Below are 25,541 nucleotides of genomic sequence, written 5' to 3'. Positions count from 1 at the left end.
ACCAATAAAACTGGATTACGCGATCGAAACGAATCCACTTTATTCTCACTGCCAGCAGCTGACTCGCAGCTAGGCTATTCAACAACTACTGCACTAGTTCAAATTCTATTTACTACACAGAACCAATCGATGCACACTTCACTAGGCATGTTCAATTTTTATTCCCACATGAATATACCGCAGTGTCTGCCGTAATTGAACGCTTTCAATCAACTTGCGATCTCGGAGTTACAATCGAGTCCGAAATCAGATTCAACGAACACCTCGCAATTATCACTGCTAAGGCTAGGTCAGCGTTGTTTTTTGTTAGACGGCACGCCTCGGACTTCACCGACATCTACGCGCTGAAATCTCTATTTTGTGGCCTAATCCGGAGCATACTAGAATACGCAGATCCCGTGTGGTTACATGTGACGCAAACAGTGAATCAAATTGTCAACAAAACAGACGTAAAACAAACAACAAAGCAAGCTCTCTCACAACCTTTTGTCCTAGTGATCCTTTATATTGAGATAAGCGGAAGTAAAATGGAATGATTCGGCAACAGACCAGCAGTGCTGATTTTGCTCGGCGTCGAGAATAATATTGTAACACGGACATGACTTCCTCATTGCTATAAAGTGTATTTTGTTTCGTTATAGATCTTTGAGCTACATATCAAAACTAATAAACAGCCAAAAAAATCAAACACTAAAAATCGCATTGACAAAAATTCAAACAAGTAAAACATTTCATTTTTTTTTTTTTATTAAAAAAAAGACACTGACACGTTAATGCTTCCAGTGGGCATTTATGCCCTTTGAAGGAAGCACCACACTAGACAACGGACTAGCATGCAACGCCCAGTGGCACAGTCGGAAAACATTCCTCACGAAAAGTTTACCGGCCTGAGGCGGGAATCGAACCCACACTCCCTAGCACGATGCGGCTAAATGCCTGGTGACACTAACCGCACGGTTACGAAGCCCACATTTATTTTGCTTCATGCAAAATTACTTTTACCGAAATAATTTCAAGCGGATTACACTACTCCTCAAGAAAAGTTCTAAACAAACATAACGCATGTTCGTTTGGCTCACACTTTGACAGCTCTCGCTGCTCGATTGGCTCACACTTTGACAGAAATGTCAGCTTCCGCGAATCTCTCTTATAAAGGATTTCTAGTTTGTTCCAACTGTTTCGGATAAGGATACAATCAAAAGCAAAATTGTCATGACAATCACAGAGCGCAATATTGTTGCAACCTTTTCAACTAGTGAATAATCAGTTATTTTAAACAAAAAAACCAAATTTGTTTTATGAATTCTGTTCGATAATGTGTCAATGTTTACCAACACAGAGAAAGTTCTCGAAAATTGCAAAGCGAAACCCAGAAAATCGCTGCGTACATGGTGATCGATCATTGTCATATTCTGTTCAAGTGATGATAAACTGATGTTGCGGAACGAAATTGTTGCAACAAGAATAGGAGATGACAATGTCTTTGTTGTTGCGTGTTGGGTGACAATTGATTCACTGTTGAGGATTGAACGAGTTCAGAAGAAATTTGTGCGTTTTGCATTGCGCCACCTTCCGTGGATTGATCCTACCAATTTTCCTCATTACCCAGACCGCTGCCGACTCATCAATTTAGAAACTCTGTCGGCTAGAAGGACCCAGTTGCAGCAATTGTTTATCTTTGACACCATCTGTGGCAACCTCGACTGTCGTAGGAGAGTAGTCTTGTTAACGAAGTCTCTTTCAACGTTCCTCCACGGCGATTCCGTGGTTCCTTTTTCTTGACAATTCCTTATTACATGACTGCTTATGGTCAAAATAACTCTTTTAATTTGTGTGTTAAAGCTTTTAATGATGTTAGTGATCGGTTTGATTTTAATTTGTCGAAAGTGATGTCAAAACTAGGATTAAAAATTTAGGGTAATCAAATTTTAATTAACTTTGAGACACGTCTATATGTCGTAGACGAAGACGGTAAAACATAATAATAAAAGAGTAGTAAACGCGGATATTTTCAAATAGAGTTACGGATTTCTTAGGAATACATAAATGTGCTAACGAGCCTCCAACCAAACCGTCTGTTAGCTCATCGGAATCCTAGTGTGCTGCGCTAGTCGGAGTCTCACGAAAATTTTGAAGGCGCGCGCTAGGTTACGTGCACCAGTAGAAGCATTAACCTAAGAATGCTAATGTCGCTGCTGTTCGTGTTACCAACATCTAGTTTGCCACGAACTGACAGCGTGAGTACCGGGCCTCAAAGTGTCAGATTAATTTTAGGAACCAAAACAACATCATGGTATAGAACAAACAATGAAAAACCATAATTAATCTTCGTGCACCCGAAGAGACTCGTCTCATGCGCTGCTTGGCGCTACGCTCTACATCGGTATCCTAATTGTAAAACAACTGCTTAGTAACGAAGAGCCTCTACAACTATTTTCACCTTATTATGCAGGTGTCTAGATGGTCTACTTGATATGGTCGAAGACTCATAATCCAAGAGTTACTATTTTGACCCTTGTTGAAAAATTTGGTCACCACTTCAATTATTGCACTGAATGTTAAACATCACATGAGAAGGAACGCATTGAGACACACCTCAAGAAAAATGAGGCACACCAAAAAAAGATCTCATAATGTACAACGCACCGGTGAGCCTGTAAGCAAAGAGACTCCTCTACTTTCAAGGTAGGGGCTGAGTTCGTCTACCTGAAGATGGCGAAAGTTGAAAGGTTACGTTTGGCAGGATATGTTGCAAGATTACCAGCCTTGCCAAATTCGTGTTCGCGTCGAATCCGCTTTGAACAAGCGTTGCGCAGCGAGAAAGGTGGCTGGAACAGATACAACAGGATCTGACCAAATGCTTACTCAAGCACGATAGTGAGTAGCTCTACCAATCAATCCACCGAATACTTCTGGAGGTATGGGAGGATGAATAAATGCCTGGTTAGATGGCCTCTCATACGTCCAATCTACAAGAAAGGGCAGTGAAGTGGTTCAATTTCAGAGAGATTACTCTGCTGAATTCGGTGTACAAAATACTGAGTATCAGGTATCAGGTATCAGAAGGCCGGCTCCAAAGGCACGTTCCCCACCAGTTGGGAGATTTGTGCCATCGCCATATTTGAGCCTATTTCATCATCTACCCGATGGGAGAGGAAAGGGAAGGGAAAGATGGGAGGAAATAGGAGTGGGTCCCTTGAAGAGGGAAGATCGCATAAGCGAAATGAGAGCATGTAGCTCCATACCACAATGGGTTCGAACAGCGCCCTAAAAAGGGCACTGCAAAACGCGTGAGCGTAAAGAGAGCCTATAGCTCATTACCACAGCGGGTTAAGAATAACAGGATGTCCTGAAGATTCAGGCTTCTGTATTCAGTTTCACTTAATAAGTGTTTACCAAGTAATTGGAATCGCATTTGCGCAAAAACTGGACAGTTACATATCAGGTGATACGAAGTTCCATAATCGGAGTCACAACTATCACACACAAATGAGTCAGCACGCTGAATATTTGCCATGTGATAGTTGAGTCGGCAGTGGCCTGTCAACGCTCTGACCAAGAGACTGCAATTCTGCTTTGACAGATTTGTTAAATACTTCGCCACCTTTGGAGATGGCTCAGTAATATACAATTTTGTTTGACGACACGACTCCAAACTATTCCAATATTGCTTGTGCTGAGTTGCCGCCCAAGAGTTTATCTGAAGCTTCACCCAGCACTTCGAAATTGGAATAGCCGGCTCAGGGCCAATGAAGTCATGCGATGCTCCATCGCGAGCTAGCTCATCAGCCAATTCATTTCCAGCGATGGAAGAATGGCCAGGTACCCATACAAGGTTTACAGAGTTGACTGAATTCAGTTCCTCAATTTGAGTTCGACATGCGATAACAAGCTTCGACCTTGAGTTGGCCGAAGCGAGAGCTTTTATAGCAGCCTGACTATCTGAACAGAAGTATATGACTTTACCCATTACGCGCTGTTGAAGTGCTGATTGCACTCCACACATAAGAGCAAATATTTCCGCCTGAAAAACGGTGCAGTTTCTACCAAGTGAGTAAAACTGATTCAGCCTTAGCTCACGAGAATATACTCCTGCACCAGCTCTACCTTCAAGAAGGGAGCCATCAGTGTAACATACTATATTGTTTGATATACTTCTTTCCAAATAGCCAGACGTCCACTCTTCCCGTGAAGGGAATTGTGTGGTAAATGTCCTGTAAGGAAAGTTACAAGCAATTGTGAGATCACTTGGAGCAAGGACAATTTTGTCCCAATTCACCAAAAGTGGAAACAACGAAGTGTGTGTAGATCTACGATTCACTGGATTTTTCTCCAGTAGATCCAGTACCCATAAACGGTAAGAGCAAGAAAGTGCTTCTTGTTTAAGATATATGTGTAGTGGCGCAACGTCGAAAAGGGCCTCGAGCGCTGCTGTGGGAGTTGTAGAGAACGCACCAGACATCGCCATCAAGCACATCCTTTGGAGATGGCCCAATTTTGATTGGATTGTTCTCACTTCGCCCTTTTGCCACCACACAAGACATCCATATGCCAATATTGGTCGAACAACTGTTGTGTAAATCCATTTGATATATTTGGGTTTGAGGCCCCAAGTTTTACCAAAGGTTCGCCGGCATTGACCGAAGGCCATGCAAGCTTTTTTGACTCTGAAATCAATGTGAGGTGTCCATGAAAGTTTGGAATCTAGAATGACTCCGACATACTTTACTTGATCAGTCACATTAATCTCAGTGCCAAAAAGACGTAAAGGTCGAATTCCATCGCGGTTTCGTCTTTCCGTAAAAAGAACAATAGATGTTTTATTCGGGTTAACCGAAAGGCCATATTGGCGACACCAACTCTCGACTACCTGAAGAGCACTTTGCATCAGGTCGAATAGGGTGCTTATGCACATACCAACTATCAGAGCTAGATAGTCGTCGGCAAATCCATAAGTTGGAAAACCGCAATTATTGAATTGCCTCAATAGCGTATCTGCTACGAGATTCCACAAAAGTGGTGACAAGACTCCCCCTTGGGGGCATCCGCAAACACTCAATTTTCGAATCGCTGATTGACGCAATGTCGAGAAGAGATGTCGGTTTTTGAGCATTTGATGAATCCAATTGGTAATCATTGTAGGTAGCCCATGGTTTCGTGCGGCTTCCAATATGGCATCGAAAGACACGTTATCAAAGGCACCCTCAATATCCAAGAAAACACCCAAGCACGATTGCTTCTGAGCGAATGCTTTCTCGATATCGTATACAACTTTGTGTAAAAGAGTCACAGTGGACTTTCCAGATTGGTAAGCATGTTGATTCACATGAAGAGGCATGTTTGCCAAATAAACATCACGGATGTGATGATCGATAATCCGTTCCAGACATTTCAGAAGAAAAGAGGTCAGACTGATTGGTCTAAAACTCTTCGCTTCCTCATACGACGCACGTCCTCCTTTTGGGATAAACTTTACAGTAATATCACGCCAGGATTTGGGAATGTACCCGGTAGCAAAACTGCTTACAAGTAGCTTTTTCAAAACATGTTTGATAAACTCAAATCCCTTTTGGAGCAGAACAGGATAAATCCCATCCGCTCCTGGAGATTTGAAAGGAGCAAAACTATTAAGTGCCCATTGAATCGATTCAGTAGTTACGATACTGCGAGCCGAGGCCAGAGACTCGTAACTACATGAAAAGACATTTGATTCATCCGTAGATGCTATGTCCACACATCCGGGGAAGTGTGTATTGAATAAACATTCTAAAACTTCTTCATCGGAAGAAGTAAAGTCACCATTAGGTAAGCGAATTTCGTTCACTTGGAAATCCTTAGATTTTGCAAGAATTTTGTTCAACCGACTGACTTCACTCAAACTGGAAACATTTGTACAAAGGTTTTTCCAGCCGGATCGTTCAGCAGAACGAAGAGCCTTCTTGTAAGCCTTGCGAGCTGACTTGAACGACTCTGATCCAGCTGAACGGCGTCTGTTCCAACTCCTTCTACATTGTTTCCTGAGTCTAGTCAGATCGGAATTCCACCATGGGGTCCCTCTTGTAGTCTTTACAGACCGCAGAGGACATGCTTCTTCAAAAGCTTCCATAATGTAGGATGTTGTAGTATCAACGGCATCATCCAGATCACTTGGATTTTCAATGGACGGAGAATATCCATGAAATTTGGTCGCAACCAATTCAATGTAGAGTTCCCAGTTTGTTGACCGGGGATTCCTAAAACGCAAAGTCTGCGCAGTTACATTTGAATGTTCAAAGAAGATGTAGCGATGATCAGATAATGATTCCTCATCTGATACATGCCAATTCGTCAACTCGTGACTGATTCTATTCGAGCAGAGCGTTATGTCTAACACTTCTTCTCTATTAGAAACCATGAAGGTTGGGCGATTGCCTATGTTAAGTAATCCAAGGTCTGTACTACTTAAGTATTCCATCAGACTGGAGCCTCTCAAATTGATATCCGAGCTGCCCCAGATGATGTGATGAGCATTGGCATCACTGCCCACAATCAGCGGAAGGCCTTTTGTTACGCAGTGTACGACAACTCGTTTGAAGTCATCCGTTGGGGATGGTTCATCATGTGGTAAATATACCGAACAATAGACGTATTTCCTGTTGAGGTCACCAACAGAAACATCGATTGTGACAGCACATACATCTCTGGTAGTTAACTCAGAAATGAGTGTAGCAACGATTGCTTTATTAACGAGCACGCATGCGCGGGGCATGGAGCGCGAGTTTGCCATTTCAAGCTTGCTAAAAGTAGCAAAAACTGGGTCCACAAGGTTACCTAGATAGAAGTTCCCTCTACGAAAGTAGGGTTCTTGAACTAGCGCCACTTGGGCTGCACCATTTTGCATGAGTCTGCAAAGATTGATCGTTGCTGTTCTTTTATGCTGAAGATTGATCTGAGCTAACCTAACCGTAGCCACTACCCAAACTAGGCAGGATTAAGCTTTTTGCAATCTCAGCACGAAAAAGACCAGCAACGAAAAAACCAGATCGGTATCTATTTAAAGTCGCCAAAGGCGAAAGAGCACAGAATACACTGTGTAAAACGCATAATGCGAATCCATATAGGTGATAATTTAAATTAAATGTCAACATATTCATAATCCCACCCTTATTAAGCCTCAAGATAGAGACTGAAGAAGGGCAGCCGATTATCTCGGAGAAACACAAGGTCACCTGCACCATTGCTCCGGGTAGCACAGGAAGGACTCAATACTGTGGAGGGCGCCCTGGTACCCCACAGGCTCCGTTTGCGGTTAGGTTTTATTTAGACCCCCCTAACCATTCATTCTTAGGCACGGTACGCATCACACCATAAATTAGGGGTCACCTGTGAGGTGGACTTTTACCACCGGAACAGGCAATCCGTAGTGTTAATTCTTAGCCAGTTGAAACAACCGCTACCGACACTACGCGGCTATCTAGGCTGCTCGGGAAAAGGAGGTTAATATTGATGATTAACTCCTGACGTGCCCAAGCAGCCAGAAAGGTGGCTGGAACAGATACAACAGGATCTGACCAAATGCTTACTCAAGCACGATAGTGAGTAGCTCTACCAATCAATCCACCGAATACTTCTGGAGGTATGGGAGGATGAATAAATGCCTGGTTAGATGGCCTCTCATACGTCCAATCTACAAGAAAGGGCAGTGAAGTGGTTCAATTTCAGAGAGATTACTCTGCTGAATTCGGTGTACAAAATACTGAGTGGTATTTTCGTGAGGGCCGCTCGACAACAGACCAGATAACGGATCCTGATAATGTCTGAACATGGTTTTCCAACGTTGAAAAGGCTGATACGTGCTACGCGGGATGTGTGTGATGTGATGTGATCCATCTAACCCCCACTGTCCGGCAGTGGTATTATGGAAAAAAGTTTTCAGTAAAACTGCTTTGGTACTACATTTTTGCAAAAAGCTTCAGCCCATGAGTCAGAAGATGATAGCTCTACTGCAGATCCGATGACCCATTTCAGAATGGCTGGAGAGACACGTCCATTCAGAAGTCACTTTCACTAACAACAGCCCCGCATGTATACATTACCGTTATCAAATGGATAATGATAATGAATACACACTTCCTGTTTCAAAGATGGTTACTTTGGAACCGGCGCGTATTCAATGTTCAAGTACAGATAATTATATAATCAGAACATTCTCACCAAAATTCATCCAAGGCGGGGTTGTCATTCAATCAAATCAGCAACTATATTGGTATGCATTTACTTCTCCTTGTGACGCACATACCACTTGTCATTTGTAGACCACATTTTTTACTACTACTTTCACGCATTTTTCACAATTATTACAATTATAATGGTTTTTTTTTTTTCATTGTTGAAACCATCCGGTGGCGTGTCAGCCAAAATACAAACAGAGCAACAACAAAAAAATCACGTGGAAATTCATTGGCAAAGCCAATTAAAATCGACATAAAACATCACATTAAAGAAATCTTTGATCACATGAAACGCGCTGGATTTTTTTTTTTCATCGATATCGAGGTTTTTTCAATATTGACATCCAGGCTGATACGTGCTACACGGGATGGTTCAAAATCTAGTAATGCAGATCTCTTCCTCGTTTGTGACGTTAGCCAGATTGAAGCAAGGAGACGCACTTTCGAAATTACATTGAACGCGAGGGTGCTATTAGGAGAACTGGTGTGAAGAAAAACGGCACTATCATCACACATCCGCACATGCTCCTATTCTTTGCGAACGACGTCTACCTTATTGGAATCGTTCGCAGGTCAGTAGAGGAGACCTTCGTGTCTCTGAAGAGGGAGGCAACGAGAATAATTATACCAAAACAAAGTACATGGTTGCAGATATAGATAGAGGTAGGCCTTGTATTGTTGGTGTTGAGGTAGTGTTTGAAGTTGTTGAAAAGTTTGTATATCTTGGAACACTTTAGGCTGATACAAATATTAAATTTCTTTTATGTCCGAGACCACTTGGAAGGTACGAGGGGGGGGGGATAAAAATAAATAAGGAACAAAAAAATAAAAATGAAAAATAAGTTATTTTTTCGAAATTATTATTTTTAATGATAGTTGTTAAACTTTTTTCAATCGTCCTCTGGATCATTATTTTACTTGTTTTTTACTTTAAAAATTGAAAAAAACTTTAATGATGTCAAAAAATGATGAATTTTTTTTTCTCCCCTTCAAAATTTTCGGATTTTTGAAGGGGGGTTGACATAAAAGAAAATTAATATTTGTATCAGCCTTACTGTTGCTTGAATTTGAGTGCGTAACTTTTTCTCAACGTGATAAAAATATCCTAAATTGTTAATAGGAAATGTTTTACAGAGAATGGGTTACGAGAGAACTGTTACGTTATATACGGACGCTGTTTAATTCTATTATACACTATCTCTATTGTAGTAGACTATGAGCACTGCATAGATTGAAAATTCGCAAAGTAACGCATACATACCGAAGCAGTGTTCTGCTGCTGAGTTTCAGTCGGTTTGCTGGAAGGTCTTAGTGCTGATGTAATCGTGTCTGATGAATGATGATGCGTTGCCGAGTCCTTCAAATCGTCGATACAAGGAAGACGATACGCCGTCGGTGGTAATCTCAGCTTCTTCTCTAGCCCGTGTTCTGTGTCCGGAGGTTTTTTGTACAATGGATTGGCGAACAGCGCTATGTCTCTGTCGCTGAACTGTTCACCCCAGTCCCACACAGGCCTCAGGATAATGCGATCGTTCAGTTGAGCAATCTGCCGTTCAGTCTCCGAATTGAACATGAATGTGTCGAATATAGGAAGGAACACCGAGTCCCACAGGCTTGTGAGAAATGTTTCGGAAAACTCGAATTCTTCAGGAAACTGTTGCAGTAATTGCCAAACGCAGTCCAAGAAGAGTAAAAATAGCGGACTACGTTCGATGGTGTTTCCGTTGTAGACATGTCCGATGCGATCGCTGAAAGGGTGCCCCAAGTTGACCCATTCCTTCTGGATCAGAGTCTGAAAGCCGTTGATCGTTCGGAAGCTATTGTCGAGCAACAGCTGTACCAAGCTGGATATAACGCTACACATATCACGGCCACTGATTTCCTGTAACACTACGGTGCGGCCACTCATCAATATTTTTGCAGCCTCAACAGATTGCTTCAGGCAAAGCGATACATACAAGAGCCAGTAGGTTTTGTCGAGTAGTGAATGGAACCTGGAATCTTGTTGCTGAAAAGAAAGATGAAATTCAATGATTTTATTGCTCTTGTTATCAAAAATATGGGAATATTATAAACTACATGTCTGAAAAAAAAAGATCAATCAGGAATCAAAAGTAATCAATCAGGAAACAAAACAAGGAAAAAGAGACCAAACATGCAACCAAGAGTAATTATATAAGGTTTTCATGAAGATTAAGGGGACACGGGAGACCGTGTTATTTTCCCTATCTTTCGTCTCACTCTAACAATTATCATCAAAACTTTGTGGAAGCAAATCTCGAGTTTTAATGAACCGATAAAGCTGAAAATTTATCGGGTTGTGCACTACATATATAGAATCATAGTGATACATTTTCGCATCGATATATGGAGTTGTTCTTGGGATTTGCTTCTTGAAATGAATAGGGTGATTATGATGACGTCCCGTGCGGCCTTAATCAGAGAATCAGAGCAGACTTTTCTTCAAAACATTTATTTGGGGATTCTTCATGACATTACGTCAGGTATTACTCTAAGATTTCCCTACTAATATCTCCGGGAATTTTATCAAAAAATATTCAGGTATCTACCAAACGTTTACTTCATGTATGACACCTAAGGTTTGTTTTGCTATTCATCCAGTCATCTCGAATGTTTCTATTAAGTCTTTCAAGATTTTTTATCAAGGTTTACAAAGAGTATCTAAGCTTTCGGATTTCCTCCAAAATTGTCGATCAAAATATACCTCAAGAAATTATCCCAGTGATTAATCCTGCGCTTCTTTCAGAGATTTCTTCATGTATTTCTGCAGAGATTCTTCAAAAACTTCCTAAGATCCACAAAATTGTCAAGTACATTTTTTTTAATTAAAGGAAGAATTCCTGAAATGAACCCGAAATAATCCTAAACTAATTTTTGATGTAGCATTTTGAGAAATATTTGATGATCTTTTGCACGTATTTCTAAAGAAATTGTTGGATCCTCGAGAAATTCTTGGAGAATTTTATAGTTGTTGTTCAGATTGTCGAAATGATTAATGTTCTGGAAGAATCCCCGAAAAATGGGAGAATGTCTGAAAAAATGTTTTTATTTTCAATGTAGCTTTTCCTGGTGGTAATCCTAAGGAAATTTTTTAAGAAATCCATGGAAAATTAACTTGATTAGGTACTTAAGAAATTTTTGAAGGAGTCTGATACATTAATGTATTCGGTATACAATAATGGAAAATAAATCTTCGTAAGAAAATTCGTCGAGGAACATCATGAGAAAACTCTGAACGAATAATATTTGAAGATTTTCTGTAAAAGTCGTAGTATGATTCCTGGAGTACTTACTGAAGAAACCAGCTGAAAAATTGCTGGAATAATTACTCGAAATAATTCCTGAACGAATTGCGGGACAAATTCCTGGGAGAAATCGGAGGAATTCCTGTGTAAATAGCTTGAAGAATTACTAAAAATCTACGTAGGAGGAATTCTCGTAGGATTTGCTGTAGGAATCAAATGAAGAAATCGTTCCAAGAATTAGCGGTAGAACATCTGCAGGAAATCCTGTGTTTCTCGTTAAACTTCCGACGGATCTCCTGGATGAAATTCTTGAAGAATTCTACTATACATTCTTAGAAAAAGCTCTGGATAATGTTTTGTAATTTTATTAGGACTTTGCAAAAACTGATGTCATCGACTCTATTTTATTTTTTAATTTATTATTTTATTGATGTACAAGGGGGCCATCCCAAGTAACATTGGTAGCTGATCAACAGCTTGTTCAGCTAAAATGTTGTTTGTATAGCCTCTTTTCAGCTGAATAAGCTGTTATTCAGCTACCAATGTTACCTGGGATGTCTCCAGCATAAGTTTGGAAACTCACACCTTCCACAATACACCGGGGTATAGGAGTTTGGGAAGTAAGTAACGCAACTACTTTGTCCTGAAGTTTCTTTAAGTTTTGCTTGTAAATAAGGTTGAAAATAATATTTATGGTGATACAATATCAAATAAAATCGATAAATGGGGTGGAACTTGAGTATTGCTTCCTCAAAATGATAGGATATTGATTGATGATGACAATGACTTCCTGTGCGGCCAAGTTTCTGAAAAGACACCTGCTACCAGCCCTTTACGATACTTACCATAAATTCTCGATCATTTTCTGGTATGCATAGTTTTCGCAAGTTGAGGTAACTCAGGTTTACGTCTTGAATACTGGGAAGTAGTTTAGTGAGCTCCATTAAATGTATCATTTTCTTCGAAGGGTCACATCTGCGCACGTGCTCCAACATTGTGTTTTCAATGGTGGAGCTGGCAATTTCCGGGTTCAGTTCGGCCATCCGTACCAGTGCAGCGTTTTCAATGCTCCAGACCTGCAAAGCACAGTAATCAATTGAGTATCGCCGCAAATGAATCCTTAGATGTGAGTGTTTACCCATATTGCACAACGGCAATTCCTAAAGCTCTTGGAATTGTTGAGGTATTCGATATCCGTCAAATGCTTAGGTATTACATAATGCATTGGAAGCGTACTCTTAACTTCCATGTTATCCTTGGAAAACACTCTCCAACCGGATTCTGCACCACATCGTTTCAACTCATTGGCCCAATCACACTTTTTATTGTACATGCATACTGATCGGCTCGAATGATAATACTTCTCTCTAAAATAAAACAAAGCATTAGGCGCTATTTTATAATTCAAAAGAAGTCGTCAATCTTACTTGTAGTTGTAAAGGAACAGGAGACTGTGTTTTGCAGGGAAAGCAAACTTTACTAGTGCATCAGCAACATACTTTCCCTTTCCTACTCCGGCTTTCCTGAATCCAAATGTAAATATTCTAAAATTCTGTAAATAAATTGTTCATTAAGCGAGCGTGTGTAATGCTAGTCTGAGTCATTTGACATAACGTTTTGCATAATGGTCGTACACCAAACGACCGTTCAATACTAAAGTTAGGAAGCTTCTACTATAAATACCAAAAAAACATTGCTTACCTTACAGACGATTTTGATAATCTCAATCTTACTGCTGTTCTTTGATTGCGGGTTTACAACACGCTTCTTCTTGTCTGTTACTTGATATATTTTATCTATATTCAGCAAAGACACATCATATTTGGCTAGGAATGTATTTTTCTGATAGGCTGAAAGCTGTAACAAAAATCATTGTTAACAAGTAACTTACAATTATCCTTTATATGTTTTATTTTCATCATAGGAATTTTCATTACAATTTTCTGAAACTCGTCACAAATGTTTGACAGTGAGACGACAGATGAGTATTTGTAGGAACGAAATCATTTGCACTCGAATTTCAAAATTTGTTCTTGAAAAATCCCAAGATGCAAACAGTGACGGAGATGTTTTTTGTACTATCATACCTCTTCAGAGTCGTTTTCAATGCACAGGAAGGAAAGGCGAAAGTTGGTAATGATGATCGCACCCTCTTTCTCGTCGATATTTTTATTATCTTTAATACAATGTGTTGTGTACATGCATACATTGTTAACTCGGGCAGCCTCAAGTTCTCCTGTGATGAAAAAATTGTCTTCAATCAACGATGTTTAATGAATAGTCATAGTTTTCTATTTTTTCTTGGAATTTCTATGAAATTTGTACGAGTTGAATTAACCGACAGAAAGCTCAAGTCTAAACATAGTTACAACAGTTTGGAAAGCCAAAATTTGTTAAAGATATGCCGGATTTTGATTTCTTGGAAGAAATAGGCAAATATTGTAAGTGAACAACTTGAGTTCTCAGTTCAAAGATATAAATAGATTTGACCTTGAACCATCATACTAGAAATTTTTCTGTTATGCTTAGCACGTTGCAGTTGCTTAGTAGTTGTGGAATGCGAAGTGTCAACTTACCTGACAATAATTTTGGTTTGAATTCATCCGAGGCAAAACTTTCGTTGAAGCCCTGAAAAATAGGAAATGTTTATTATTTAAGATGCCGTAAAACGGAATAGTTTTGATAATGCGTCATGTTCTCTAGGAACTCCTCCATCCTATGATACCAAACAAACTAATATTTTCAACAATAAAGTGTGATTTTCGAAGGTGAAAAGTTTATCACCAGAGTATACGACATTCAGACGCTGTTTTTAACTTTGAGCGGACAAAACCTTTGAACTTCTTTGCTTTATTACATTATTCAGGGCAGTAAGAGAAATATGACAAAAATTACCCTAGACAGCGAAGTTATGTCAGAATATACTACAGTAATCAGAAATTACATTCACTCAGAAAAACAACGAAAATAACGGTTGTGGATACTAAATTCACATTCAAACAATTTTCGCATTTTTATGGGACATACTGTATATATACACCAAGCTCCATGAACCATTTAAATAATCTATTGCGTTCTGAAAAGTTCTGATATAAGAGAACGCACGGAAATCCCGTGGAATGTCTATGTAAAGCTAATTCAAATGGGGTATGGATCTATCCACACTAAAAGATTCTAAATACTTTATTGAAGGATTCCGTTCTAAGAAATGGTTTCTCCCGAATTGATATCCGTCGTCATATCTGACTTTCTCAAAAATGAATAACGAGCGGTGAATATTCTACATAGCTGAAAAGGTTTCATGAACTAACATTGAAAATGGTGTAGTTATAATGTTGTCGAATCATTTTAACAAACAAGAATAAATTTTTCTTTGACCATGAACATAAGTAACATGTAACTTATGTTAATGTTCATTGGGACTCTTTAACGAATGTTAAAGGTAATAGAAATCATAACTATAACTGTTTTTTTATTAATTGTTAAAGGTAATAGAAATCATAACTATAACTGTTTTTTTTATTAATTTACTGCTCAAACGACTAACTTTTCACTTGTCACTTATGGAGCAACCTAATTTGGTAAAACTATATTGAGCATTTATTAATATTTTGTTAACAACATATTACATTTCATTTGCCGTCGCAGTTCAGTATTTTTACGGTATGTTGATTTCACCTGCTTATAGGAAAAAAACGCTATCAATTAACTTAACCTAACTTACTAGATATATAACGCATTGATCGTGGTAATAGAAGAATGCAACGATTTTTGTCTAAAATTATTACTCTTGTTCGAATCCTCTGAGCAGAATCTCAAATAGAGAAACTTAAAAGTAGATGGAGTACCGTGTACCTTTTAATTCCGCTCCTAAATGCTTATCTTTGACAGATACGCGTATTTCGACTACCACTTGCAGTCTTCTTCAGTGTCAGTTACTCGTATCCACTGAAGAAATCGTCGCATCTCTCTACATTAAATACTAACACCAGATAAGTACCTACGCAATCAATCTACCCAGGAAAAATTTCGACAGGAGTATACATGTCATGGCTAGGTCAAAAATTGAAAAGGGGGATAATAATAACTATACAAATCCCTAACTATCTACCTATGTATTCAAGCTCGTTTATATTTCTTAGGTACAAACTTAAATAGCCTTTTTTACCTCAGCAATATGAAAAATATCAAAAATTGAAAAGGGGGATAATAATAACTATACAAATCCCTAACTATCTACCTATGTATTCAAGCTCGTTTATATTTCTTAGGTACAAACTTAAATAGCCTTTTTTACCTCAGCAATATGTTCTTTGAATCTTATTTCTAGAGTTCGATATGTAGATGATGTGTTTAGCATTATCAAAAAGGATTGTTTGCCAAAAATTTTAGAGGCAATTAACAGTATCCACAGAGATATAAAATTTACTCATGAAGAGGAAAAGGATAATAAACTACCTTTTTCGGATTTGCTAGGGAATCGTCTCACTTTGAATTTGAAATTTACCGGAAACCAACTAATACTATGCGAGTTATTCCGAGTACTTCCAACCACACTTATCAACATAAAATGGCGGCTTTTCATCATATGATACATAGAATGCACCCTTCCTTTAAGTGCAACTGGAAAATCAAAAGAACTGGATTATATTTTTGAGACGGCTAGGCTTAACGGATATAGGAATAGTACAAGACAAGCAGTAGTAGATAAGAGGGCAAGGGATAAATATAGGAAAAGTATGACAACACTTACTGCCGAAAAAAGGATTTAAAAAGAGTAGCGGTGAATTTTGATACTAAGATTACACAGCCTTTGGCTAAGAAATTTCGAAAATATGGAGTAGATTTGGTTTTCAGCAGTAGGAGTAGTCAGCTTAAATCTAGATTAGGATCAACAAAGGATAAAATTAATAAACTGAATAGAGCAGGAGTATATAAAATTTCATGCCCCCATTGTAATAAAATCAAACAAAACGAACTCTAGAAATAAGATTCAAAGAACATATTGCTGAGGTAAAAAAAGCGGGCAAGGAATCAGAAAAGGGATTAGCGTATGATTTCAAATCAAAAGTGGCTGAACATGTTTTCCAGGATGGACATCAAATGACAAGCGATAACATAGACATCGTACGAAGCGTATCATCATCTTGGAAACTAGACGTCGCTGAAAGTTTAGAAATTTACAAACACTACTTCTTAATAGGGATCAAGTAAACGGACAGTCAAGGCTGTTTAAGTTTGTACCTAAGAAATATAAACGAGCTTGAATACATAGGTAGATAGTTAAGGATTTGTATAGTTATTATTATCCCCCTTTTCAATTTTTGACCAAGACATGACAGGTATACTCCTGTCGAAATTTTTCCTGGGTAGATTGATTGTGTAGGTACTTATCTGGTGTTAGTATTTAAGGTAGAGAAATGCGACGATTTCTTCAGTGGATACGAGTAACTGACACTGAAGAAGACTGCAAGTGGTAGTCGAAATACGCGTATCTGTCAAAGATAAGCATTTAGGAGCGGAAACTTAAAAGGTGTCTACTTTTAAGTTTCTCTATACAAATAAAATTATTGATAATTTTATTTGTAATTTGTTCCAATGTGCCAAATGGCATTATGCCAAACGGGGTAGACCCGAGACTGAAGAGCACTCATGAAATAAAATTCTGCCGTTGGAATTACTTTGCCAGTTATTCCTTGACCGATGTTTGACATTAAAGTCACCAATGACAAACAATTTTGAATTATTGCGAGACAATTTTTGGAAATTGGAGCAAATTAACATGCTGCCAAGAGCATTGAAAAGGCAAATAGCCAAGCTGTGTTTCAAAAGAAACATCTTAAGTTTCAAAAACTTCAGTTTCAAATGACGAAAACAGTTGAAGATTGCAACTCCCCCACATGCCCCATCAAGTCGATCATTACGATAAACAAAAAAGTTAGGATCTCTTTTGAGTTTAGATCCAGGTTTCAAATACGTTTCAGTAATAATTGCTATAAGGTACCGCGGGGCAAGTGGGTAAATGGGGTAAGTGAAAATAATTGGTATATTTTACTGAATATGTGAATTAACAATTTAAATTCATGCGTAAACCTTTGAGGCCATTGAGAACATTACAATAGGTAAGAGATTTCTGATATTTTTCAGTCATAATTGCATAATAGAGCGAAAGATTGTTAACCTGTCAGCTATAACTCCGTGAGAAGTTGGCGACGTGCAATCTTATTTTAGTATTTTCAGCGGAAAAAAGTTGCGGAAAATAATTTTCTGTACCACTTTTAAGTTGTCCCCTCTGACAAATTAAACTGCAATAATAAAAGTTTAAGAAATAATTCGACATAGACTTAAAAAAAAAATGAAAAACCATCAATTTTCTTATCACGTGGGGCAAGTGAAAAGTTTCTCATTAGAGATTGAATTTGTGTTTTCTCTCTAGGTAGCTATAAGTATACAAGGTTCACAATTATCATTGAACAACAGAACGTGCTGATAATTCAAGAAACACTATACTCAATGTGTTAAAAAGTATTATCATGGCCAAATCATAGAACTTCTCTAAAAAAAAGGTTGCCAAATATTACGATATTAATATGTTTACTTTGGACAGCCGATTAAAAGGAAGACGTTAATTGAAAAGTTCCAATACGTGGAATGTCTATGTAAAGCTAGTTTAAAACATAAAAATGGGGTATAAGTTTATCCACATAAAAAAGTTTCTAAATACTTTATCCAAGGATCCCGTTTGATTTCTCCCGAAGAGTTATCCGACGTCATATCCGATTTTCTTAAAAACAAATAACGAGGGGTGGAAATTCTACAGAGCAGAAATGCAATTACTGTCCCACGATGTAAGAATCAACATAGGAGAAGTTGCAGTTATAATGTTCGATCGATTATTTCAACAAACATAACTGAACAGAAGAATGTTTACATGTTACTTATGTTATTGTTCATTGGGACGCCCCAAAGGTTAAAGGTAATAGAAATCGTGAATATAACTGTTAGTTTTTGAATTTATTGTTCGAAACGATAAACTTTTCACTTGCCCCACTTATGGGGGGCAAGTGAAAAGTAAGGAGACGCTTTTCAAAAACTTTTTCTGTATTTTTTGCTTCAATTTTATATAACAATCAATTTCAGCATACTGCTTATATTTGGTGGGAGTCAAGCTAAAAAATATATACGACCTCATTTGTTTTAATTTAAGTTCTCTAGAATTTGAAGTATCACAGCTATGCGAATTCCATTACCCACTTGCCCCACGGTACCTTATGCATGTTATTAGCTGTAAAAAAAATAAACAGTCCGTCCTCTTTACCATTCAGAGAACGAGCATTCCAATTTAAAATATTTAAATTATTATTTATTGGATCCATTAGAAAAACGTAATCCAATAACAATTTGATTAGTAAATTTTACACCAACTTGGACTGCTTCAGTCATAGTGGTGGATTTGAACATTATGCATCAATCATTAAATTCAATTGTTCAGTTAGAAAAATACAATCAGAGGGAGACATATTACTTGAAGTAGGTACATTATCTGACGATTTTCCGTTAGAATTTTCAGTAAACGAAGAGGCGGAGTAGAAGTGTCCTGTGTCGGCAGGGTTTCTTCCATTTGATTTGAAACAATTAGAACGATTACTCGTAATATGACAAGGGGAGGATTTTAAATTACCTGCTACGATTTCGGCATAGGACTTTCCTTGGGTAGATCGATTCGAAATTAAAATTTTCGAACGGGTACCCGACGGAAGAAAACAGTTTGTGAATGAGCATGATTATAATTCACATGATGGGTATGATTTCTCTTGAGAGTATTGAAAGACAGTGGTTACACTAAGGAACAAATTATATTTGATCTTCACTGAACGGAGGTTATTACAGACTAAACTGATGATCAACTGGTGAACATATTTTTTTCACTTGTTGATACTTCCAAACAATCGGGTTACCAGGCTATGTCTTGATCGGGTTACTGAGATAGCATATTGGATACTCGATTACTCGATCTACAACACCCTCTCTTAATCAGACAATTCTTTATACTCTCTCATTTTACGGGACGGACAGATCCTAGCATTAGACTGCAATGATTTGATGTCAGGAGGACGCTTCACCTGTTGCCAAACGCTATTCGAATGTAATGATTTTGATTTCTGATTTACCGCTTTCATCCAGCTTGCTTAATAAGGTCGGCCAAAATTCTTGTGATCATCTCGAGGTATGCAATCTACTTTCCAACATCCTGCAGAATCAGCGGTTGAATCGGACAGTTCGTGTTCTCTGTGTTGCATTTCAAAATGTTGATCGGGAAACATGTGCTGCCATTCGATACGTGTCCTAGTCACAGTTTGTGAATGAGTTCCGCAAGGAGCGTCTTGAGCAGCTTCTTCAATATCAAAAATTGAAATATTTCCATCGTCAAATCCATGCTTCTCCCTCTCTTGCTCAAGTCTTCCAATAGTATGTTGATTCAAAGTTCAGTTTTTAGCGTTTTCAGTATTACACAAATTTGCTGCCGCCGGTAGAAAAATGTCCAATTCGTAAACATTTCCTCTCATTGGACATACACCTATCATATCGCCATCATAGTTCATCTTGGCTGTCGTTGCTTCAAAGGAAACGTTAACGCCTGCTTCAGTCAGCTTTTTGACCGATAGTAAATTTTATTTCTTCCTTCGTGCAAAGCAATAATGGATTGATCGTTTTTTGCCACACAAATTTCAATCGGATGCTTCAACTTCTCCATAGAAATAAAATATTCTTTCCGATTCACAAGATGATTACTAGCACCGGAGTCCAGCTTGAAAGAAACTTTCCTTCCGTCTCTACAATTCGTCGACTTACCGGTCATGAACGCAACAGCTTGTCCACCACTTGCAACATTGGCTTCAGATTCGAATTCATATCTGCAATCTTTGGCCTTATGTCCCTTTTTGTGACACCGGTTACACTTTCCTTGGAACTTCCATGACTCGTTTCGTTGTCCATTCCATGACTTCTGGAGGCTTCCCACAAACGCTGATGGATCTTCCTTATACACGTCGGTCATTCTATCACATTTCTTCATATCTTCTGCTAATAATCGTTCTCTAACAGCATCCAATGTTAATTTGTCTTCAACTAGGTTCTCCAACGCAGTCACCAATGGATCGTACGACTCCGGAAGGGTGACGAAAAACTGTGATACTAAATCAGCTTCTTCAAGTTTGGCTCCTGCTGATTTCAGTTTCCTGATAAGCTCGTCAAATGTCTTCAGATGGTCCCTGATGGATGAATCTTCTGCCATTTTGAGTTTCGCCAGTTGCTTGCGTATAAGAGTTTGTGATGAAACCGACTTCTTTGCGTAAATACCTTCCAACGTGTTCCAAATGCCTTTGGCTGTTTCTTTTTCCCGAATCAAATCCAGTAAATCGTCGTGGATAAACGAAATTATCATGTTCGAAGCCTGAGAGAGACTCGCGAAGAGGAAAAATATCAACGTCATATGCAGCCCAGATTCCCCTCTCACGAAACGTCAAATGCAGCCAACCGTTTTTATGGCTGAAAAAGTGAAAAGTATTGTGTTCAAAGTAAACTGTTATTAAAAACCTCAGTCGGCGGAGCAGTTTTTTCCAAAGTTGCTGATAAATCTAAGCAGAAGATTAATTATTTCTAATGTCTGCTACGTTTGCTGGCATGAAATTTCACTCAAATGGCTATTTATGATTCGATGTGATGCAAACTTAATCATTTTTTGCTGAGAGGTTCATGTGAGGATTTGAACAGCATGCGCATAATTGGTATGCACAAAGTGGAATAAGAAAAAAACTCAGCAATCACAGAAAAAGAAGACCGTCTTCGCGAGTCTCGTCTCAGTTCGAAGCCTTTCCGTCCATTGCTTCAAACTTCACTAAGTCAGCTTCAACAGTTGGCGCATCCTTTTTGACCGCGTCCAGTAATCCAACCGACTTCAGTAGTTTCTCCACTCTAAACTTCCAATTCTCAAAACCGGCACCGGTGAACTGCGGGATCCCGTGTGCTAATTCTCTGCGCGAAGGGTCCATAACCTCTTGAGAGTATTGAAAGACAGTGGTTACACTAAGGAACAAATTATATTTGATCTTCACTGAACGGAGGTTAATTACAGACTAAACTGATGATCAACTGGTGAACATAGTTTTTCACTTGTTGATACTTCCAAACAATCGGGTTACCAGGCTATGTCTTGATCGGGTTACTGAGATAGCATATTGGATGCTCGATTAATCGATCTCCAACAATTTCTAATCAAGCGATCGACTGTTGTCGTTACGTATATTTCCGTTTATCTGTCTGGCAAGAGCCTCGACAACTCGCCTATGCGAGGGGCAATCTCAAAAGTTAGATTTATGAAGTCCCCCGCAATTTGCGCATACGAACTTTGTGGTATCATCCTTAGCGTGAGAAGAACCTTTGCAAATCAACCGCAAACACCAATCTTCCCTGGTCTGCATCGGCAGATATAAAAGTTTTAAATTTTCAATGCTCACTAGCCCTCCTAGTGGTAGAATATGGAACTAACCAAGCACATGAAGTACTGACCCGTTTATGTCAACTCTTTTGTTTTAGAGAATGTTTGGTTGTAACCGTTTATTATCGTTTTTTCTCCTAATTAATAAGGGGGCAGGTTCCGCCATTAATTACGGAATTTTCAAAAGCAGTTTTTTCGTTCAAAATCAAGAAAATTTACAGGAAAATGTGTTCACTGTATTCTATTCTCCAACCGAAACGCAGTGAACACATTTTCATCGAATAATTTTTAGTTTTGAACTTCCAATGATGACTGCTTTTGAAGTTCCAATGATGACTGCTTTTGAAGTTCCAATGATGACGATGATTACGATGACGGAGCGTTGAGCGTTAAAATCTTGTTGAACGTACTCTGAATACGCATAACATAGGAAAGAAATAGCATTAATAATTGCTCACATTTTTCATGGCAGTCGCATTATGGCTAATTCATCTTAGGATTTTGCTTTAATGAGAATAAGTTGCATTTGCAATGACAAAGCTGGAAAAAAATATTAGCATACTCTGGCTATAAGCGGACATATTGATACTCTTCTGAATCAATATGTACTATAATTACTGAGTATTATTACATTAAAATTACAAGCTGCAATGTAAACATGATTACCATGACGAGCTACTTCGCCTTAACGCACTGGTAAACATGACTTCGGTTTAAAATTTTACCATTCTGATACTATTGATTATTCTGAACCAACTAGAATTTAATTTAAATTTAATGAAAGGAAATTTACGATGATATTATAGGACTGGCTATACTGCATCTATTCGCATAATTGTCCCATGTTCTATGGGATTTTCTATATACATGGGACAGTGCGAATATGTAGACAGTATAGGAAATGTAGAGTAGTTGGATATGGAACCATCAATTCATCTTCATCATAGCGATCATAGGTGCCCCTCCAGCTCAAAGTAATTCGGAAGACCTCTGACTTAGGAAACTAAAAGAAAAATTGCGGCCCAAGGTTTGCAGGAATTTATTTTTAATACGGCCTCTCAAGCCATTTTTAACTACATACCCCTAAGCGGACCCCCCAGCTTGTTTAATACACGGATCTGCTGGACTCAAATTTGAGTCGATCCGAACGTGAGTTGCTGATATATAACATCTCTAGATCGTACACATTTCCCATACGAATAATACACTCCAATTTATTACGATTTGTGGAATAATGAAGCATGAAAACTTTTTTGTTTACCTCCTTCACGTAACTTGTGAAATTTTCCTTCGGCTTGTGACGAAGCTCATTCATCCTGACGCAGACCTAAAATGGGGTCACGCAGCAATAACGGTAAAACTTTATATCACTGCGAACTCTCCAGCTGGCGAAGATACAAAAGCACAATTTATCGACTGTATTACACTAAAAATAAATAGAATTTTCACGTTTCATCACTTTTTAAAACCAAAACCAACATCGATCAGAACAAACTTTTGCGAATATGGCGAAGGGTGAGCGATTTCGATTTTTCTGAAACCAAAACATGTCAAACCCATTACACTCTGATTGTGTTTTAGTGGGTAATGGTACATTTTGGGGTTGAATGATTTTTCATCTCGCCACTGCATGAAAATATAGCGCTGCACGCAAGCAACGACACGAAAAAAATTGTAGTCAACTAAATATTGTAAATTTTGCACATTATTGACTGTTTAACGATTAACTTGCGACGATCGACGCGCCGCTATAAATCATTTAACGGAGGGTATTATAACTAACTTGGAGGTGATGATTTCGCAATTTGGAGGTGAAATAACTATTCTTTCTAAGGATTGTATTTAAATAAAACACGTCCGAGTTCGTGGCAAGTCAAACTAGTTATGGTTTATTCCCCTATTCGATACATCGCTCATGCCTATGATCTAATCGATAGCTCTCAATCTGAGAACCCTCTCATGGGTTCGGCTATTTCACCGAAAGTAGCATCTTCGCTCCGCCACTACAATTCCTTTTCCCTAAAGTCGAGAGCTCATTCGAATCTATTATTATTCCTAAACTCTCGCATTCTCTGAGATAACGCCCTAAAAGCCATTGGTAGCCACGTGTGTAGCTCATTGTTTCTGAGCACAAGAATAAGCATCCAAACCAACATAACGGGCAGGTAGATAATTATCCTTTCTTTGCCATAGCGTTGTTAAATAACATGAAAATCCATTCAAATGCTCAGAAACAACTAGCTACACACATGGTTACCAATGGCTTTTAGGGCGAGATCAGAAGTTATGCGAGAACTTATAAAAAATCAGAAAGCAAACTTCTTCTTCATGCTTGCAAGGTAAAAGTATTTATAATCTATTTGTCTAGCTATTTGCTTAAAACATTCGAAAATTCAACAAAATTCAATAGTACACGCAATCTATTTTCCTTTTCTTCTTAGATTTTCTTTTGCTAGTTCTCTTATTAATTACTTGATCGGAGGTTCGAACACCTTTGGCACTTCCTGAGAAACAGGAAATCGCGAGCAGAAATCTGCGTTTCCCATTTTCGCTGACGGTCTGTATATAATGTCGTAGCCATAGATTGACAGATCAATCACATAGCGTTGGAGTCTCGTTACTGAAATGGAATTTCTTCCTTCTTTTCCATAGATTCCTATTAGAGGCTTGTGGTCTGTAAATTTCTTCCCATACAGGAACTCTAATCCGGGAGGATAAATTTGGGATGAACTTTGAATAATAAGTTATCAAACCTAAAAAAGCCTTCAGTTCCGTGACATTTCGTGGAGCGTGAGCTTCACGAATAGTCTCCACTTTTTCTGGGCATGGAAGAAGACCTTCATCAGTCAAAACATGACCCAAACAAGGCAAATTGTTCACAAAAAACTTGCATTTTTTATAATTGACTTTAATATTGGCCTTAAATAATCTCTCCAAGACCAAATAAAGTTTACGCCTGCAGTCCTCAAAATCCTTACCGGCGATAAGAACGTCGTCTAAATAGCAAAATACGTTATCTAACCCTTTCAATACCTGGTCCATCACTCTCTGAAAGATTGCGGCGCTCGACGATGCACCTTGAGGAAGCCGATTATACACGTAGAGACCTTTTATAGTGTTGATCACCATAAACCTCTTGGATCGCTTAGAAAGCAAAAGCTGGGAGTATGCTCCAGCAAGATCCAAAGAGCAAAATACTTTCGAACCGGAAAGAGCAGCAAATAAATCTTGCGGTAGTGTCAAAGGGTATTTACTAGGTATTATTAACTTATTTATCGAGACTTTGCGGTCTATGACAAGGCGAATTCCTAGATTCTTCTTCACCACTACAATCACAGCCCATTCACTTGCTTCTATCGGCGAAATAATACCATCTTTTTCCAGCAAGTCAAGATGATCAACAACCTTTTCCCTTAATCTTAAGGGTACCTCATACGCCTTCTTAAACACGGGTGTATCATCCTTAAGAATCAAGTCACCCTCAAAGCCGACAATCGGATGTAACCAATTTTTGTCAAAAAGTGTCGGAAACTTACGTTTTACATCATTTAACACTTCCTCTCTCGT

At 38.5% G+C, this 25,541-nt stretch overlaps 1 protein-coding gene across 1 annotated transcript in view; it reads right to left on the bottom strand.

Moving 5' to 3' along the window:
• The window catches only part of LOC5572477 (myotubularin-related protein 10-B), a 42,298-nt gene extending 18,749 nt beyond the window's left edge, over window positions 1-23,549 (bottom strand). Inside the window, exons 1-9 of the mRNA XM_001660375.2 lie at window positions 23,470-23,549; window positions 23,236-23,400; window positions 14,053-14,104; window positions 13,564-13,712; window positions 13,178-13,333; window positions 12,904-13,028; window positions 12,615-12,843; window positions 12,322-12,552; window positions 9,472-10,218 (exon numbers count right to left, since the gene is read on the bottom strand). Of these exons, the coding sequence (XP_001660425.1) occupies window positions 9,472-10,218; window positions 12,322-12,552; window positions 12,615-12,843; window positions 12,904-13,028; window positions 13,178-13,333; window positions 13,564-13,712; window positions 14,053-14,104; window positions 23,236-23,289 (1,743 nt within the window). The 5' untranslated portion in view covers window positions 23,290-23,400; window positions 23,470-23,549. The remainder of the gene's footprint in view (window positions 1-9,471; window positions 10,219-12,321; window positions 12,553-12,614; window positions 12,844-12,903; window positions 13,029-13,177; window positions 13,334-13,563; window positions 13,713-14,052; window positions 14,105-23,235; window positions 23,401-23,469) is intronic.
• Between the last annotated feature and the right edge of the window lie 1,992 nt (window positions 23,550-25,541).

Source organism: Aedes aegypti, chromosome 3 (assembly GCF_002204515.2).
Source record: "Aedes aegypti strain LVP_AGWG chromosome 3, AaegL5.0 Primary Assembly, whole genome shotgun sequence".
In the NCBI taxonomy this organism is placed as follows: Eukaryota; Metazoa; Arthropoda; class Insecta; order Diptera; family Culicidae; genus Aedes; species Aedes aegypti.
The sequence above is the reverse complement of the archived record's forward strand: the minus strand, read 5'-3'. Positions and strand labels throughout refer to the sequence as shown.